The sequence below is a fragment of the Megalobrama amblycephala genome, linkage group LG2 (assembly GCF_018812025.1).
Source record: "Megalobrama amblycephala isolate DHTTF-2021 linkage group LG2, ASM1881202v1, whole genome shotgun sequence".
In the NCBI taxonomy this organism is placed as follows: domain Eukaryota; kingdom Metazoa; phylum Chordata; class Actinopteri; order Cypriniformes; family Xenocyprididae; genus Megalobrama; species Megalobrama amblycephala.
The window spans coordinates 55,875,911-55,894,641 of record NC_063045.1 but is presented as its reverse complement, the minus strand read 5'-3'; the positions used below and the strand labels follow the sequence as shown (position 1 = coordinate 55,894,641).

General features: G+C 37.0%; 1 protein-coding gene and 1 long non-coding RNA gene across 4 annotated transcripts in view; one reads left to right on the top strand and one right to left on the bottom strand.

Annotated features, from left to right (window-relative positions):
• Positions 1-17,648, bottom strand: part of setd1ba (SET domain containing 1B, histone lysine methyltransferase a) — a 28,375-nt gene extending 10,727 nt beyond the window's left edge. For 2 of the 3 annotated variants that reach the window (XM_048181043.1, XM_048181045.1), the window contains exons 1-6: positions 12,928-13,367; positions 12,619-12,773; positions 12,234-12,332; positions 11,709-11,979; positions 10,611-10,732; positions 7,641-8,687 (exon numbers count right to left, since the gene is read on the bottom strand). In XM_048181043.1, coding sequence (XP_048037000.1) covers positions 7,641-8,687; positions 10,611-10,732; positions 11,709-11,979; positions 12,234-12,332; positions 12,619-12,773; positions 12,928-12,988 — 1,755 coding nt within the window. In that variant the 5' untranslated portion in view covers positions 12,989-13,367. Of the gene's footprint in view, positions 1-7,640; positions 8,688-10,610; positions 10,733-11,708; positions 11,980-12,233; positions 12,333-12,618; positions 12,774-12,927; positions 13,368-14,910; positions 15,029-15,458 lie in introns of those variants that run through there. The other variant, XM_048181044.1, reaches the window with a different exon arrangement.
• LOC125262336 lies at positions 14,070-18,521 on the top strand. The gene is made up of 2 exons (XR_007183550.1): positions 14,070-14,214; positions 14,435-18,521. It is a non-coding gene; the product is annotated as an uncharacterized LOC125262336 (long non-coding RNA).
• The last annotated feature ends 210 nt before the right edge of the window (positions 18,522-18,731 follow it).

Below are 18,731 nucleotides of genomic sequence, written 5' to 3'. Positions count from 1 at the left end.
TATGACACAAGTTCATACTTCAGACAGGAATAAAAAGGACCTCGCTTGGAAGAGTGTCGGTGAGGAGATTGGGCTACCTGGTAAGTTGTAAATACACATTTCACTTTTGAGTCACGTACACGTTTATCGACCCGCAGCCTTCCCGCGACGCTGACCTCTACGCCGCTGTTCTGCTCTCCAGAGCAAATACAAAGCGGTAGCTCTCTCGATGAACGCACGATCAACATCAGCCATCTTGCAAACAGACAACCGTCTTGTCTTGCCCCTCCCACAAGAAGCGGATTTCGCCTCGGACGCGCGTCAATTTCGCTTCAAACGCTTGTTTTTTACGCGCGTCTATTTCGCTCTAGACGCGCGAATGCATTCAAAATGTTCAAGCGGCAAACTAGACGCGGTAGACGCGAATTTGACGCTCTATTCGCGTTTGGTGTGAACGCAGCATTAGAAAACAGTAAAAACACTGAGTTTACATGTGATTCATTTAAAATACTTACTTTATTATTCCAATATCCTAATATGATACTAAATCCCACAGAAAAAAGGGTTTCTATTTGTAACGTGCTGTCCTCTAGGGCTGTGACGGTATGGGATTTTTCTTACCGCGGTGAAGACGCAACATATCACCGCGGTTTGGCGGTTAATCGCAACCCCCTCCCCCGACCTCCGTGGAAATATAATGACTTAAGAACACATGCAGCTTGTAAATGAACATGGAAATAAAGCAGTCGGTCTTCTTTATTATTTAAACGGCAAATTATATTAACAATAATAAAATAAAATTACATTTATTTCAACTTTGTTTTTTCGATTTGTAGGAAATTTAATAGGAAAAATAATAATTTTTATATAATAATTCCGTTTAATAGGAAATATGGAACAGTTTTTCACCATTTAACAGCAAATTACCATTACTATTATTTAACTTAACAAGGCTACATTTACAACAAAGTGGAACATAAAAGATGCTTTTTTTTCTTATTTGGAGTTTTTGCAACATAAGGGAACATCAGGAACATCATTCTTAAACTACTGGGCCGCTGCTTTATTTTTCGGTCTTGAAGTTAACTTAGAATTTAGACCAGCTAAAATATATTGTTAGACCAAAAATGTCTTATCAATTAATTAAAGTAATAAAGACACGTAATAAAGTAATAAAGAAATTTAATAAAAACAGAAAGACGTCTATTGCTTCAGCCTCATTCAAAGGCCGCAGAAACATGGATTCATTTGTTACGAACTTCAATCCATTCCACAACCGACGTTCTTGGTTTTCTTCCTATTTATTAAATATAGGCAATTGGTTGATGAAACATTGATTGAAATTAAGATACAATTTCTACAAAACGAAATTCACTTTAAAGAAAGACTTACTATAAAACAAAACTTAATGAAGTGGTCAAACTTATGTCTGACCCGCTGCATGTCTCCCCACATTGCGCATCCGTCGTGCTATTCACTTTTCATAATCAACATAGGTGACATTTAAAAAAAATAATAATATTAGGCTATAGCCCAATATTTAAATATAAATATGAAACTAAATTGGCTAAATTTTTATCCCTCTGGCCGACGAATGCGCCGGCGCGTTCTGATGGATTTTTTCCTCATGACAGCTGAAACAACTTAAAATAGGCCTTCCGTCATTTTTGGCGATAGCCTATATTAGTGCAAGACTACAAATGGACTACTTTTTTAAAATTTTATTTTATATTTACGCTCACAATAACAACAACACCTTGTAGGCTACTTTTGTAAAATAGATTAAATAAAAACGGGGTGCGCTTTCAGCTGTCTCTCTGCGAGAATCTTTCTGAAACGTCTCAAAAATTAATTTAAACTCTACGAATAACTGTACCTAAAAGAAAGAAACATCTCCATTTGATAAGAAATTTGTAGGTCTGTGTTAAATAAGAGGCGATCTATCCGCTGGAATGTGTTGTTTCTGAAATCATGGCCAGTGCTCGTTGCGGCTGTTATCCGTTCTCTTGGCGCTCCTTTGGTTTTAATGAGTAAATCAGCCTAAATATTTATTCCTGCCGGTATTTTAGTCTGCGATATCAAAATCACTAAACATTATATAGGCCTATCATATAGGCTAGGCTATAATATTATTCGATAATAATAATATTATATATAATATATAGGCTATAATAAAAGCTGTTTTAAAGCATTTGCTGTAAAAAAAATAGGCTAGTAAATATATTCATATATCAGACAAAATTGCGTTGCAGCAAATCCTTTAAATTTTAAGGTAGGCCTATTCAGAACAGAGCAACATAAAAATCTGAATATATAAGCAGCTATACGATTATAGGACAAAGTTTTACATATATGCCATTATAATTTGTGTTTTATTTTTTTAATTGTATCGAATTATAAAACAAAACGCAAATTTTAATCAGGCCTGTTTTAGGCCTTTATTTTACTTATTTTTATATTTTAGACATCCATCAATTATGGTTATGAAAAAAAAAAATGACTGGCCATCTCCTCATTGAATGTGCCTTTAGAGAGAAATGCACGGATTACATACTAATGAAAGAGTTTCTATTTTCGATTTGAATTGTTTCGTTTTAAAGTAGTAATTTAATGCTTTCTATATATATATTCGTCATGCCTGTGTGAAGCGCCCCTGTTCAAGCCAGAGACGGCAGAAAAGCACAACGTTTTGTTGATATTGTGAGTGTACACAAACAAAAGTAGACCTTTACAGTTTGGAATGACATATTACTCTTACCTTTATGAGCAAAAATGAATGCCTATTTTAAGATGTTTCCACTGTTAAAAAAAAATGCAAGAGATCTCGCTAACGCCTCCATGTCCTGCAGAGCCCGCTTCAGCTTCACTCCGTACAAACGATTGGATATGCGTCTAAGAGCGCACATTTATTTAGGTTAAACATTAAACTAACATTGTGATATGCTTGAACTGTTTTATATCTATAGATTATATTTTAGACAAGTCCTTATGATTTGAGAAGGCTACATTTATTAAAACATAGGCGATGATCAACTCATTGTCTGCCGCTGGCCGCTTGGCCATTAGCCTACTTAAAAAAAACAAAACTTACATTTAACTAACAAAAAAATGCTCCAAACGTTTTTGTAAATTAATTTTATAAAGAAAAGAAACAAAATATAACCATTTTTACACTACATACAAAACTGAACTATTTTAATAGCTGAAAAAGTGTTTTGGGAGAAGGGGGAAAAAAAAAGACTGGATAGGGCCTATATTTGAGGCCCGTGCAGGGCGCTAATCTACTTCACCCAACGCTGTTTTGTTCTCTGTTATTTTCATCTGTGAGCATGCTCTTGATATATGCATTTCACAATTTTGTTGAGTTTAAAACGTTTGACAAATTCGTTCTGCTCTTGCTGTTCGTTCGGCAGACACCCCCCACCACCTTGCAAAAAAAAAAAAAAAAAAAAAAAAAAAAAAACACAGAGGAAATACTGCAGACGTTTATACTTCATATAACACACCATATGCATTCCTGTAACTTTCACTAGCAAATAATAAAGTGCGGAGTGCGGTGATGACGGTGATGACCTAAACACCGCGGTCGACATCTTATTACCGCGGTTATGCGGTAATGCGGTTATCGTCACAGCCCTACTGTCCTCGCATTTGATCATTGCATATTATAAACAAGAAACATTCGCTGAATAAACGTTAGCCAATACAAACATATTTATAGAAAACATTTGACAATGAATAGACAGGACCCATAAGAGCAAAACATATCGAGTATTAAAGAATATCAAGTAGAAGTTAGTCCGACATATAACGGGGGGTTGTGTTAACTAAAGCGTCCATCATTTAACGAATCTTAAAAACACGGATGGATAATTCAAAATGCTTTCCGACAAAAAATAACAAGCAAGAACAAAGTTTAAACCTAGAATGTCAATTTTCATTTTACAATGATCTTCCCTCTCTCTGTGCGCGCGCGTTTGTGTATGAGAGAGAGCTCGCGCAGCTCTGAGACAACAGTACTTTTAAATGCATAAGTAACTAATGTGCTAGTTTTCAAACAAAATGAGTAGGCTATGTAACATGATTAGGTACTTTAGTTATTATTAACACAGTAATGCAACACACGTAGGTTATACGTTTCTCAACACTGAGAATAAATACATAAAAGCCCGTTTCCCCAGACTCGCGCTCGTCAGTCATTCACAAATCACAGCACTTTCATAATCACTAAAGCTGCAGTCACACTAGACTTTGAATGTGCGAAATTTCTTCAGATGCTGTAACGGTCGTGAAATGACATCACGGTCTTACTTTTTTATAAACATGAATTCAACATATAACTTAACGTAATACATTCAAAATGTAAAAATATAGAACCTATTCGACTTTACTGCAAAAATATCATTCTTTTAATTCAGCCAAGAGGTCATGCCATGACGAATCGATCTTCTACTGGTCGCACGTCTTCACGTGATGCGAATTCGCAGGTCAGAGTTCACCAAACTTGAATTTTGGAAAGCAGCGAAATGCTAAATTTTTCGCACAAGCTTGTGTTTCCGGTCCGACGCATTCGCATGCGTTTGAATGGAAGTCAATGGAACGAAAAGTACTGTGTGACCGCACCTTAAGCCATATAGCGATTTCCATTTTATTTCGATTTGTTGTTCAACATTACTTGAGCATTTTATACCCGTTTAGCTTAAGGAGTTAAAAGTGCGTGACTACTGTACTGTCCTCGCTTGAGAATTCAGTCACTGAGACGACGGAGGGAGATAGAGCGGGATTTTGTGTTGCTGTCGATTTATAGTCCCTTTTAAATGATAGGCCTTGTGCATTTGTCAATCATCCCCTCTTGCTATTTGGGGAAATGAACCCAGAGCTATGATTGGTCGAACTCTTTTTCTTTTAGTTGATTTGAAATACTACCATAGACACGTGCACAGAGCCAGGTTTTTGCGTAGTTTAGAGTGACAAATCGTACCAGCATACTTTGAGGTCAAAATGCGTACCCACTACGCAAAATGCGTACATGTTGGCAGGTCTCCAAATCGTACCAGCGTACTTTGAGGTCAAAATGCGTACCTGCTACGCAAAATGCGTACATGTTGGCAGGTCTGCATATTTCTTGTTGAACAATGGTTTCGGAGATTTAATAAGAACAGCACTATCCTGATGTTCCAGCTTTTAAGCAGGAAGTAAAGCACAAAAGTGAGCTAACGGCTGTGCATTGTTTCTCATGTTGTACTACGTGTAAGAGGAAGTGAAAGTGTGTTGCACATGAGCGGCATCCACAGTAGGATCATATTTCATGGGTTTGCTGTACAGAGCTGGGGGCTGTAATGCAAACAAGTTAATTTACAAGACAGAGTCCGTTTACGTCCTTACTGCAGACGGCCAAGATTCTCAAATTTTTCCATGGCATGCAATGCTTCTTAGACTATTTGGTAGAGATTAACATGTAGGACTTAAACTGTGCCAGGCTAAACTTTCTATTTTTCAGCATGCTTCTGAAATGTCACAAACAGTTGAGTTGCAAAATCTCAAGCAAACAGTGATGTCAAGAAGTCTCTCGCCTAGACCTATAAGCACCACAAAACACTGCACACTGGAATCTAAATTAAATTGAAACGAAGAAGAAGAAAAAACATATGACGTCTTTGAGATTTCAAAACAAATAGAAAAGAAAAAGAGGATACAAAAACTTGTTTTTGCAGCCAGATTGCACAATTTCTTCTTTTGCTAAAATGTGAAACAAAAGGGAAAGTAAAGAGCCTCTTTAAAAGGAAGATGAGTACAGTTCCTCCTACATTTCTCCTGGGTCCTGAAACCCTCCATACAGCAATTCATAATATTATATTTATCAACACATCAAAAGCCTTCAAGCAGTTAGCTACACTACAAACTACTTGCAAACAGTAGCTAACTACACTGAACCCATTTAGGGGCAATATCTTTTTAAAAAATATCACGGTATATGTAAATACTATAGTAAATATATCAGATTACATCATTTATTTTTGAAATCTGCCACAAAAGTCAAAAACAGCACTAAACAGCAGCATTTAACTTAATATTTTACTAGAAATGTGTCAAATAAAAAGGTTTAAAAAAAAAAAAAACTGATTTATTGCAACTTATGAATCAGTTCATTGTTTTTCAACCCGTCTGAGCAAACTAATTCAATAAAACTTTATTACTTGAAAAAGGGAACATTTCAGGAGAGTGCACTTGATAACGGCTGTTAATGCAGCCGTAAAGCTATGTGCAATACAAAGTGCTAAAAAAGCATTTTGTTGCTACTCGCTGAAAAATGCTAAAAAAAACTGTCACACCATCAAAAGACAGGGTTAGAAGCATCGCTAAGATTAGGTTAGAAGCATCGCTACTTAGTTACAGTTTGAACTAAACTGAATCAACACTAAACTGATTTGAGCTAAATAATAACACTATTATCTTCTGTAGAGCTGCTTTTTAGTTGAATTTGCTTCATGACTAACGAACTAACACTGAACTAAACTGAGCTCAATAATGACATCTTTTTTTATAGCTGTTGTACATTGTCTGTGTCAAAACTGAAGAACATTAAAGGATTTGTTCACTTTAGAATTAAAATTTCTTGATAATTTACTCAGCCCCATGTCATCCAAGATGTTTATGTCTTTCTTTCTTCAGTCGAAAAGAAATGAAGGTTTTTAAGGAAAACATTCCAGGATTTTTCTCCATATAATGGACTTCAACAGTTACCAACAGTTTGAGGTCCAAATTGCAGTTTCAGTGCAGCTTCAAAGAGTTCTACTCGATCCCAGCTGAGGAATACGTCACGTGTGATCTTTCCAACATGATTACGTAATGCGTGGTGCGTCGCAGAGCAGTGCAAGATGAGCATTTGTGGATAAAAAGTATATAATATTCTTTTTTTTTTTTTTAGAAAATGACAGATTGTTTCTCTACATAAGACCCTTATTCCTCAGCTGGGATCGTGTAGAGCCCTTTGAAGCTGCACTGAAACTGTAATTTGGACCTTCATCCCATTGGTAACTGTTGAAGTCTACTATATGGAGAAAAATCCTGGAATGTTCTCCTCAAAAACCTTAATTTCTTTTCAACGGAAGAAAGAAAGACAAACATCTTGGATGGCATGGGGTGAGTAAATTATCAGGAAATTTTAATTCTGAAACGAACTAATCCTTTAATATTGTGAAGCTGCTTTGAAACAATCTGTATTTTATAAAGCGCTACATAAATAAATGTGATTTGACTTAACAGTGCAGTTCAGATTAGGGCTGGCCGATAGATCGCATGCGATTGTCACGCGCATTTCGTCAGTAAAGCCGGTTCCCTGATTACCGCTAAATCGCCATCACCTGCTTTCAAATGGAGTGGCATTTAATAGACAGAGCCGTAGTTCACTGACAAGCCACGCAATATCACGTTCATTATCGAAGGCGATTCATCTGCGATATGAACGCGATATTGCGTAGCTTGTCAGTGATCTACGGTACTGTCTATTAAATGCCGCTCCATTTGAAAGCAGGTGATGGCGATTAGGCGGTAATCAGGGAACCGGCTTTACTGACGAAATGCGCGTAACAATCGCATGCGATATATCGGTCAGCCCTAGTTCAGATAAAAGTAAAGATAGAGTGCATCCCAGGTCTTACCGTGTCCATTTTGTCCATGGGCGTCCGTGGTTCTCCCACACTGCTTTTACTGTGCATGTTGCAGGGTGACATGGCCCTTGAGTTCGTCAACAGGGAAGCAGTACCAGGGATAGGTTCGTCATCATCGGAATCAGGAAGCGGGGTAGGGCTGATGTCCTCCAGGCCGGTGCTTGAAGGCCGCGAGAGCCGCTGGGGCGGGATGGGGGAAAGCTGCGAGGACGATGAGGAGATCGGGCTACCGTCCATGCGCACCTCAGCGTCTGAGTCTCCACGCTCGTTAAGGAAGGGCTTAAGGAGCATTTCTATGCGGGAGTCCAGGCTGTTGCGTTCGGACTCTTGGGCGGGGGTGCCCAGCGACGGACAGGGCTCTGGCGTGGAGGGAGGAGGCGTAGCTGGTTGGGTCTCTGGCGCAGGGGGAGGCTCAGGGATTGGCGGCGTAGCAGGCCTGTCTCTGACGGGCATGAAGTCGGTACTTGGGGGAGGCGGGGCTTGAGGCGGTCTCCTATAATCCACTTCCCGCTGAACAGGCTGGTGGAAGGAGGGCTCTGTGTGAGGGTAAACTGGGGGCATTGGCGGCTGATAAGGAGAGAAAGCAGTTTTGAAATTTGCACTGGCTGGTGGCGGTGGCGTGTGCGCAAAAACAGGCGACGGAGGCTCAGGTGGCTGATGTTGCTTAAAACCGGGCGGTTGCTCTGCATTGCCACGGTGCGCCCCTCCTGTGCCGTGGACGTAATGTCTTTCAGGTCTGCGATTATAGGCGTCCTGGAATTTGGTTTCATGTCTCCTCGCCTTGTAGCCTCCCGAGGATTCCGCACGGTTCGGCTGGAACGCCGGCGTGCCCTGCCTGCTGGAGTAGCTGGAATCCTGAGAGAACGGGGTGCCTGATGGGCGTGGGGTGTGCGGGGTACCCTGGGACTGTGGCGTATCCTGCCTTAGGCTGGAGTAGGCCGTATCCAGGGACATGGGTGTGTTGGTGCCACCCGGCGTGGCTGTGCCCGTGACTGCAGAAGAACTGCCTTCGAGCAGTCTTCGCGAGGGCTCGCATGCCTGAGAACACAAAAGCGCAATGAGACCAACTTAAACACATTTTGTTTCTGACTTTCACAGTGCAAACTTTCTGCAAACAAAAGCACAGGCCAGTTCTACTGGCATTAACAATTAACACGCTAATCAAATACATTGTATAAACATAAGTTAATGGCAATCTCTGTTTTCATATGGCCCCACTGTGTGATAATGGCCAGAACTGAGGGGGAACCGTTCAAAGTGCAATAATAGCGTGCAGCTCTCTGCTGGTAGCAGTTATTAGGTGCATTTCAGTTGGTGTCCATTTAACCACCTGCTGAACTGATAAACTGGATTAGAGATAAAGACTTTCTGTTGGAGAGAGACTCACAGCATGTTATACAGTGTGCTGGTGTAAAATACCATTTGTTTTAAAATTCTGTGTTAACTAATAGATAAAAGTTAATACTCGTCATGACACAAAGAATTATATTTAAGAAAAATCTCAAAACTCCACATTATAAAAACTGTATTATTATTATTATTAGGATACATTAATAATCACATTACATTAATAATCACAATACAACAGCTATTAAATTATGAATAAATTTACAGAAAAAGAAACTACAGTAAAGATTTCTTATGTGAAAATTCCTTCTGTTCTAACAGACAAGAAATTCTACATTGCATTTCAAATGGTTTTAAATTTGAAATCATTCAATTGTTCTATAGAGTATTAAACTATGATATATATATTATATATATATACACTACCTTTCAAAAGTTTGGGATAGGTAAGATTTTTAATGTTTTTAAAAGAAGTTTTGTCTGCTCACCAAGGCATTTATTTAATTAAAAATACAGTAAAAACAGTAATATTGTGAAATATTATTACAGTTTAAAATAACTGTTTTCTATTTGAAAATATTTTAAAACGCAATTTATTCTTATGTTGAATTTTCAGCCTCATTACTCCAGTCTTCAGTGTCCCATGATCCTTCAGAAAATATTTGTGTACAGTTTTTTTTTTTTTCAGGATTCTTTGATGAATAGAAAGTTCAAAGAACTTGAAATATAATCTTTTGTAACATTATAAATGTCTTTACTGTCACTTTTGATCGATTTAATGCATCCTTTTGAATAAAAGTATTAATTACTTTTCAAAAAAATACAAATAAAAATTCTTACTGACCCCAAACTTTTGAATGGTAGTGTATAATGTTACAAAAGCTTTGTATTTCAGATAAATGCTGTTCTTCTGAACTTTCTATTCATCAAGGAATCCTGAAAAAAAGAAGAAGTACAAAACTGTTTTCAACATTGATAATAGTAAGAAATGTTTCTTGAGCAGCAAATCGGCAATTAGAATGATTTCTGAAGGATCATGTGACACTGAAGACTGGAGTAATGATGCTGAAAATTCAGCTTTGCCAACATGAGAATAAATTACTTTGTAAAATATATTCAAATAGAAAACAGTTATTTTAAATTGTAATAATTTTTCACAATATTACTGTTTTTACTGTATTTTTAATTAAATAAATGCAGCCTTGGTGAGCAGACAAAACTTCTTTTAAAAACATTAAAAATCTTACCGATCCCAAACTTTTGAAAGGTAGAGTACATACATATATACACACAAGCATACATAAACATTATATATATATAGAGAGAGAGAGAGAGAGAGAGACAGTTTAACTTTTTTGTAATAAACTGAACCAGTTAATTGATTTTGAACCGTTTGAAAAAAACATTTCAATTAAATTAATCTGGTTGCCTAAAGCTACTTGTAAGGGGTTACATTTCAGGACAGCACATTCATTGTGGCTCTGTTCATGCATAAAAAAAAAATAAAAAAACTTAAATACTATCTTTAACTTTGTTTTGAATTTTAACATTTTAACTGTTCCAATATTTTCTATAAATAAAGTCACATGTAATGGTATAATGTTTGGTTTTTACCAGCAGGGCTTCCGCCAAGCTGCGTGGAGAAACTTCACAGGCTTCTTCACCACCAACTGGAAGAGTGAGTGGAGTATAACTTCCATTGATCAGACGCTGTAAGTACCTTTGGCGATTTTCACCTAAACAGATGGGCGAGAATGCACATTGATCACTGAAACACAACGTGGGCTACATCTAAAAGAAATACACACATTTTATTTATTAGTTGCATTACAATTTAGAAAGAAAGAAAGAAAGAAAGAAAGAAAGAAAGAAAGAGTTTGTTGTCACAAGAGCATTATTATTAAAAAAAATTACTTCAGTGTCAATCTTAATAGAAAAGTGCTAATTCCAAATACTACTGGAAAGTAATATCACTTTAAGATAAAATTACTAAAACAATTAAATGTTAAATAAAACATTTTATATGTTAAAAATGTTTAATAAAATAGGTTTATCACTTTCAAATGTACAATATATTGTTTATATACATAGACATAATTGATGTGTACACATAAAATATCATGCATGAAATGACAGCACTTTGTATTCACGTGACTGATGGTCACAGTTGAAACGGTACTGTCTCTTTAAGAGAGGGGAAAACCCACTACAGCTGTCATCCTGCCTTTAGGATATCATTTTTACAAAGTTAATGACAATTCAGTGTGCTTGACTTTCAGAAATAAGTCTAAAAGAAGGGTTTAACGTTAAAAAATATTTTAAGATGCAAAACTGTTGTTTTAGTCGTGGTTAACCAGCTCCTATATCTTCTAAAACACATACATTTTACATCTAAATACTTAAGCGTCTGTTCTCATATTATATTGTTTTAAAACAACTGCAATTTAGCTTGTAACTACAACTATATATCTAGTTAATAGTTAACGCATCCTTTTTCACGTAAAATATCAAAGCAAACACATCAGAAAATCCCTCAGCCGCTGACATGCCGTTTAATGGTTACCAAGCAACCAACGTAAATTTTCGCACGTGACATGATGTTACAAACAATCTATTCAAAAATCCAAACATGTGACATTTTAGTCAGATAACACAATAATAATACAGTTACACATCTCCAGTTCAGTATTTTAACATTTAATTCATCCTTACCTTTAGGGTCCAGCTCCACGTGGATGATGTTGCCCATGACAGACGTGTTGTGCAGGTTCTGGACAGCATCTTTCGCCGCTTTGACGGTTCCGAATACAACTTTAGCAATTCCGAGATGTTTTTTGTTCTTCGGATTGTACAAAATCTCCACCTCCTCAATATCGCCGAACTTCTTGCACATGTCAGTGAGGAATCCCTCTCTGACGTTGTCGTTGAGTTTGGCGAACGTGACCTCCTTCGGGGGCACGCGACCAATATAACACTCGTCGATCTGTGAAAAATAAAACGGTTATTTGAAATAGAACGTTTGTTTGTTGTTCTTCAAAATGGACCAACTGTCCCAAACGCACTGTATGAAAGGATATTTTTGAAAACTGACCGTTAAAACACTCGTTTTTGAATTCAAAAGCGAAAAATACGTTAGATAGTACGAAATGCCCAGTGAACGTCAAACGTCTGGAAGTTGGTTACTTGAAAACAGTCAAGTCATATTCACACATGTGTCAGGGGGTGTGACCGAACTACCTTAAATTTAGGAACCGGGAGATCAGTCTCCTTGTACTTAGTCCACAGACGACCGATTCTCGGGTCTCGGACAATGTCCACGGGTGGCATTCCGGGGTTCTGCAAACAAACACACACACGTTTAGAAGCACTTTACGCAAGTAAGTGTGTACTTTACACAGTCAGCTCAAACTGGACACGTCGCTGTCAACACAACGAGAGTTGGTTTCACTTGTTTGTTTTTTTATTATTCAAAAAAAGAGTGGTCAGTAATGAAAGTTTGTCAACTCTTTGACGTGCTGTGTCAGGTGTTTACAACGCCAGTGATATTATATATCCATTCAGCGCGACAATACACGGGTCGGTGTATCCGGTTCTGGCCGTTGTAACGACTCGTTCCGCTCACCGGCATGTTGAAGTGCAGTCCATCGTAGCGATACAGTTTATGCGATCCCTTTTTCAGCGCTGGGTCAATAATCAACTTGTAACTTCTCCAATGATGACTTCGTTTCTCTCCCGAACTGCAGATAGGATGGCTGTTCTCCATTCCGTTCGCCAAACCTAACGAAGAGATGACAAAAACACAAAGTACGCTTCATAATACTGACACCGCAAAGATTGATAATTGCACACAAACAGTACGTTGCAGAAATCGGGGGGTTTGAAGCTGTGCCCGAAACAGACATTACAGAGGAAGAAAAAAGAGAAAGCTTACTTGAACTCTGTCTTCTACCGTGATCTTCATTTAGCTTATTTCTTTCTCCTGGTCTGGACATTTTGTGCCCGATCGAGTAGTTTTATATAAAACGGCTAGATCTTGAACCTTTCGCCGATCACATTACATGATTTTAAAGATACTGCCTCCTTTTTGCGAGCCAACACATATTGTGTGCCTCTAGTCTGGGGTTTCTGTCTCTCCCACAATACACCAGTATCTCAACCTTCCGGCACATTCGACACGCACTTTCGATTTATTATTCTTAATTGTTTAGTTGAAGCAATATTTTTGTGTGACTATCAATAAAACGTACACGTGAAGTTAAGTGTGATAAACGGGTGGGAAGTTGAAATATCTTAGATTTCGAGCTGAAAAACGAAGGTTTGGAACGCGTTGAATCTGCACGCTAGATTTACATGGACGTTAAATACAAGATGGACATGGAGGAGCAGCGCTGGGGAAGGTTGTTAAAACTGATTTGGGACACGCACTGAAATCCCAAGTGATTCTGTTTAAAAACGAAATGCAGTTTTGCTTTGATTTAAAGAGTTATTCCGGAATACGTTTTAAGTCACGCATTCAGAATGTGTCAGTAAAATGAACTTTCACGAGGAACCACCTTATAAAAGCAAAGCTATTATTCTGTTTAAACATCTAACGTTAGTTTTCTTTTTCTTGTTCTAATGCTAGTTGTGATACATTTTTCAGTCCATTCCCAACATTGTTTGATATTCTGCGGTGCTTGGGCAATTGGCTGGTTAACAGCAGTTCCCTCTCTGGCCAATCAGATTGAAGCACCATGGTAGATTCAGCTATTAGAAGCACAGCCTTCAGTTCTTCCTACAGAGAGCAGAAAGAAGGCTGAATGCAGGCGCAGCCATTTTCTCCTACATTGGGACTCAATGGCCAAAATGGGTTTCCTTTGTTCCTAAAGGGATCTAAATCTTGGTTTCATCAGCCTTTTATGGACTATTTAATACATACAGTGTTTCTGTTTACAGGATCTGAGAAGAAGGAAGATGAAATGTTGGATGATATCCCTTTGACATTTTTAAACTTTTTTTCTCTTCCTGGAAACCATCTTTGTCCCAGCAAACTAGGTCATGGCACACCCATATAACAGCATTTTATTCTTTAGTAAAATGCTACTGAATAAACATTTTGCATTTGGTTATATTATTACTAACTAGAATGTAAAAAAAAGAAAAGAAAAAAAACAACACATGAAAATAACCAACTGCTTTTAAGGCCCTGCCTTGTTCAGGGCCAAGCATTAATCAATAAGTAAGTTTATCTTTATTGTCTTTGCTTATTTAGCTGCAAAATAAATGTTTTATTGTTAATTAAACTGAGGCATTTTATGTAACTTGACTGAACTTCTATTTCTTTTTAGTGTTCCCTGAGTGTCATTTTTGAGCCAAGCTTTGTCTTCAGAGCATTCAGCTGCATGTTGTTGTTTTTTTTTTTAAATATCAATTTAAATTGATTGCTTCTCACATTTCAGCAAACAAGGCAGGCCATAGAGAAAAAGGACGATTGGCCTTTTGCAAAAATGCTGAATCACAGGTATGATTGATAGGGTTTGTGGTTGTTTTAATGCTCACCCTGGCTGCGCCTCACAGTTTTTAACCCTACAGCAGTACTGGTATCAAAACATTTTTTATTATTTTCTTTCTTTTTTTAAATTTTTTTTTAAGTAAACTGATATTTAAAGAAATTGGTTGAATTCACGTCTCTTTCATGACATGCAAATTAGGAATAGTGTATTCCTGATTTTACAATGGGATGGAAATCCATTTGTCAATTGGTATTATTTTCAGTAAGTGAACACTCACTATATATTTGACCTTGTGCCAAGGGCACACTTTCATTTTTTTAACACTATTAGTCTGTTAACAGTGTATAGCTGACTTTAGAGATAATGTATAAATAAGACTTATAAACACACATAATTATTAATACACTAACAGAGATATTTACCTTAACATTTTGTTGAAATAATTCTATCAGGCCTATACGATGAAGAAACAGGAACGTTTTCATTCCCATCGTCGGATCCTTTAACACTGGCTTTAAAGAGGGGGTTGGGTTGCAACGCCTAAAAGGAAGAAAACGACAATAACCATTTTTCTGCCTTCGTTTTTCGACATAATTCACCATTTAACACACCAATCTGCGCAGTCTCCAACGAGTGGAGCTGCTGGAAATCTTGAGGCACTTTTAGATATTGCAATATGCAAACAATCCCTCTCTTTCTCTTCCTGAAGACAGAATGACAAGAGAAATTCACTCGCTTGCACTTCATCATCATTCAGAAGAAAGAAAATGTCCTTTTTCTTTTCGAAGGTAATAGTTTATGCGACCTTATTTGACAACATGACTTGGGAATTACTGTTTTTAACAGGTAACATTAAAATCATATTTATGTTTAAAACTCATTTTTAAAAATTCAAGTATTGTTTTCCTGTGGGGATAATTTTGAGGATAAAAAGAGATATAAAGGTGTAAAAAATCATTATTCTAGACACCTCTCGTTGCTGACCCATGTCCAGAGCGACCTCAGAAATAGCCTGTTGTTTAATGGCTTCTCTGCTGTTCTCATTTTCAACATGGCGTCTTCACAAGTGGAAAAGAAAGGCTGCTGCGCCATTTATGGGCGAGGCTGTCGGTCGCTGTTTCAGCTGATTCTGCCTTTATACGTGGCAACCATTACAAACACAAACTGACTAGATGTGGTCAGAGGGGCTTGCTGTTTGAGAAGCGAGGATATTGCTCAAACTCGCAGTAATATCTCGTGCGCAACACGCGCCCTCGACGCTGCTGCGCAAGGCGCTGGAAACCCTGTGGCACAAAAGCACACAGCAGTAATCTGAGAGCTTGGACGCATGCCACGGGTCCGGGATGTGAGTGACTGCACCCACCTAACCATTTAAGGTCGGAGAAAGGCTCTCAAACACTGTGTGGCATTTCAATCAGCAAGTACAAAGGGAATATCCAGTCCTCTGTGCTCTCTCTCTCTCGTCCCCCTTTCAGAACATTCGGTACAGTTTATTCGCCAGCCATTCAGAGGATCATTTGACGTGATGCATGCAGGATTGCGCACTACTTAGCTTTCTCAGATCATCTGGTGAATATATCACAGTGTTGCAACACATACCGGTATGTGGTATGCAAATTGTCGTGTTTTGCACAATTTATGGCTATGCAATTTTGTATATGTATGTTATTCCATATATCTTATATGGAGAACGGACAGATTTATTACCCAAGCATCTCATCATTGGAATTTGGTCATTGCCTCTTTGTTTTGTTTTTCTCTCTCTTTCCCCTTCTTTCTGTGCGTTTGGGGCGACGCCAGGTCCAATTTATCAACCAGAATGGTATTGCGCAAGGAAACGCACCATCTGTCTTTCGCTTTTAGGATTCACGCTTGTTATTGCATGCACACCAATACGATTTTGTCTTTCTGCCATAGTCTAAAACAGGACTGGTGTCCGAATATGCCTGAAAAAAGGACCGAAGACGTGGTGACCACATCGTTTCCTGCCGCCCAGGGCTGAAGTGGGTCATGAGGCCATTTTATGGCACTCGTGTGTTTAATTAGGAAAATCCTCTTTATCTTCGTAACCTGCGAACGCAAGCTGTTTCTAAGGGCTTAAAGAGATCTCAGTCGACACCAGTTTATATATTTTAGTTTATTTGTTGTCGTTGTTGTTAGGTTACTCGATATGCAGACGCGTAAAGCTTCATTTGTGCTCTGGACAGCTGGATTGGATCCTCGATAAATTTCGACATTCAGCTTCGCCATTTAAGCTATTTGAGCTTTAATTAGTCTATAGGGCATTCTTGAAAAGTTCATTCTTAAGATAGCTACTCTTGTTTAAATTTTTTTTTTTTTTTTTTTTTTTTAAATATTTTAATGTAATATAGAGGATGTCTGAAATTTAAATTAAACAGGATTTTTGATGGCAGTAATGTGTAAATTTTCTTTTTAATGTTCCTTTTTTTAATCTGAAATCTGAGGAAACACTGAACAGAAACGACGGTGCGCAATTCTCAACGTGGACAATTATTTTAATAACATTTTACTTTTTTAACATTTTCTTATTTAGAATTGTGATAAAGATGTATTGTAATATCTATATTTATACTGTGGTAAGTATATTTACAAAGAGATGCTGCACTCACCTAAATGTTTTTATATCGTAATAAATATAACTTTGTTCTTACATGCATATTTCGTCTTGTATTTATTGTTAAGATGTTTAGTTATATTTCTATTTTTTTCCTTATCCTCATAATAAGCTGTTTCCTCGAAACGGAGTTGACGCTCTGTTTTAACACTCATTTAGCCTACTTTTTATTTATTATTTGGCTGTGTGTGAACTGATAAATGACGGAGCCCAAAGGCCCATATGGTGGAAACAGGCACATCCGTGTATCGCTGCTGTAGGCCGCTTTTGTCCTTCGTTATTGGATTAATGCTTCTTGTTTGGTTACGTACCATAATGGCAATCCATATAAAGTATGCTGTGATAACATTTGGGCTTCGTAATTAATTATAGTAGTTCCTCTTTCGTCGTGTTTGGAAAGTAAATCTTCACAGTTGTGACGAGAGACAGTCATAACATGACGCCTCCTATCTGTGAGGAATGAGAGGAAAAAAAGCAACAACCTTTTCTAGTCTCTCATTGGCTGCGATACATTAACAGTCACCCATTGGCCATTGGTAAAATAAATTAAGCAATTATGTGGTTATACTCACTGGAGCCATAAAGAAAATATTAAAGACAATACATTTTCATTAAAATGTCACTATGATTAATTAAGTGCCATCTGAAGATCCAGTCAAGATAATTTATATAGTAGGCTATTTATACATTTCATAAACAAAGACAAAGTCCATTTAAAATCATTTAAGAACACACACATTAAGTAAATTAAGATAAAGTTTGTTTGTAAACAAATGAAAAATAAACAAGCATAAATGGCTATTTAGATCATGATTGCTTTGCATTTTTAAAGTGTGAGTTTGAACTGAATGCTCATTTTGAATTCTTATTGTTAATATTGAAATAAGTATTTTTAAATAAAAAGTACTAATCAATGCATGTACTATCCATCAATGTTTATAGGCAGTTTTTTGTAATGAGCAGGGTTTTAATGTCTATACAGACATTAACAAAAACTCTAAACATTAAAATGAAAAATAAAAACAACTTCAAAACAGTAGTCTAAAAAAACAATAATAGTGTCTCAGTAATACTAAAACAACACGGCATTGTAAAAAAGACTTGTTGGTTTAACTTAAAAAAGTAAGTCACCTGGTTGCCTTAAAATTTTGAGTTCATTGAAATTAAAAATTTGAGTTAATACTATGAAGGCGATTGGTTTAATCAACAGCGACTCAAAATATTATGTTATCTGAACCACATTAATTAAGTTGTTAATAATTATTACAGTGGTAATGGGTGTGTAAATCATTTTTAGTTATGTAATTGTTATTATTAATGTAAAATCACCATAATTAGTGCTGTCAAATGATTAATCGCGATTAATTGCATACAAAATAAAAGTTTGTGTTTACATAATATGTGTGTGCACTGTGTATATTTATTATGTATATATAAACACACACACATACATGTGTATAAATATTTACATGTATACATGTACACTGTAAAAAAGAATTGTTGGTTTAACTTAAAAAGTAAGTTACCTGGTTGCCTTAAAATTTTGAGTTCAATGAAATTAAAAATTTGAGTTCATACAATGAAAGCGATTGATTTAATCAACAGAAA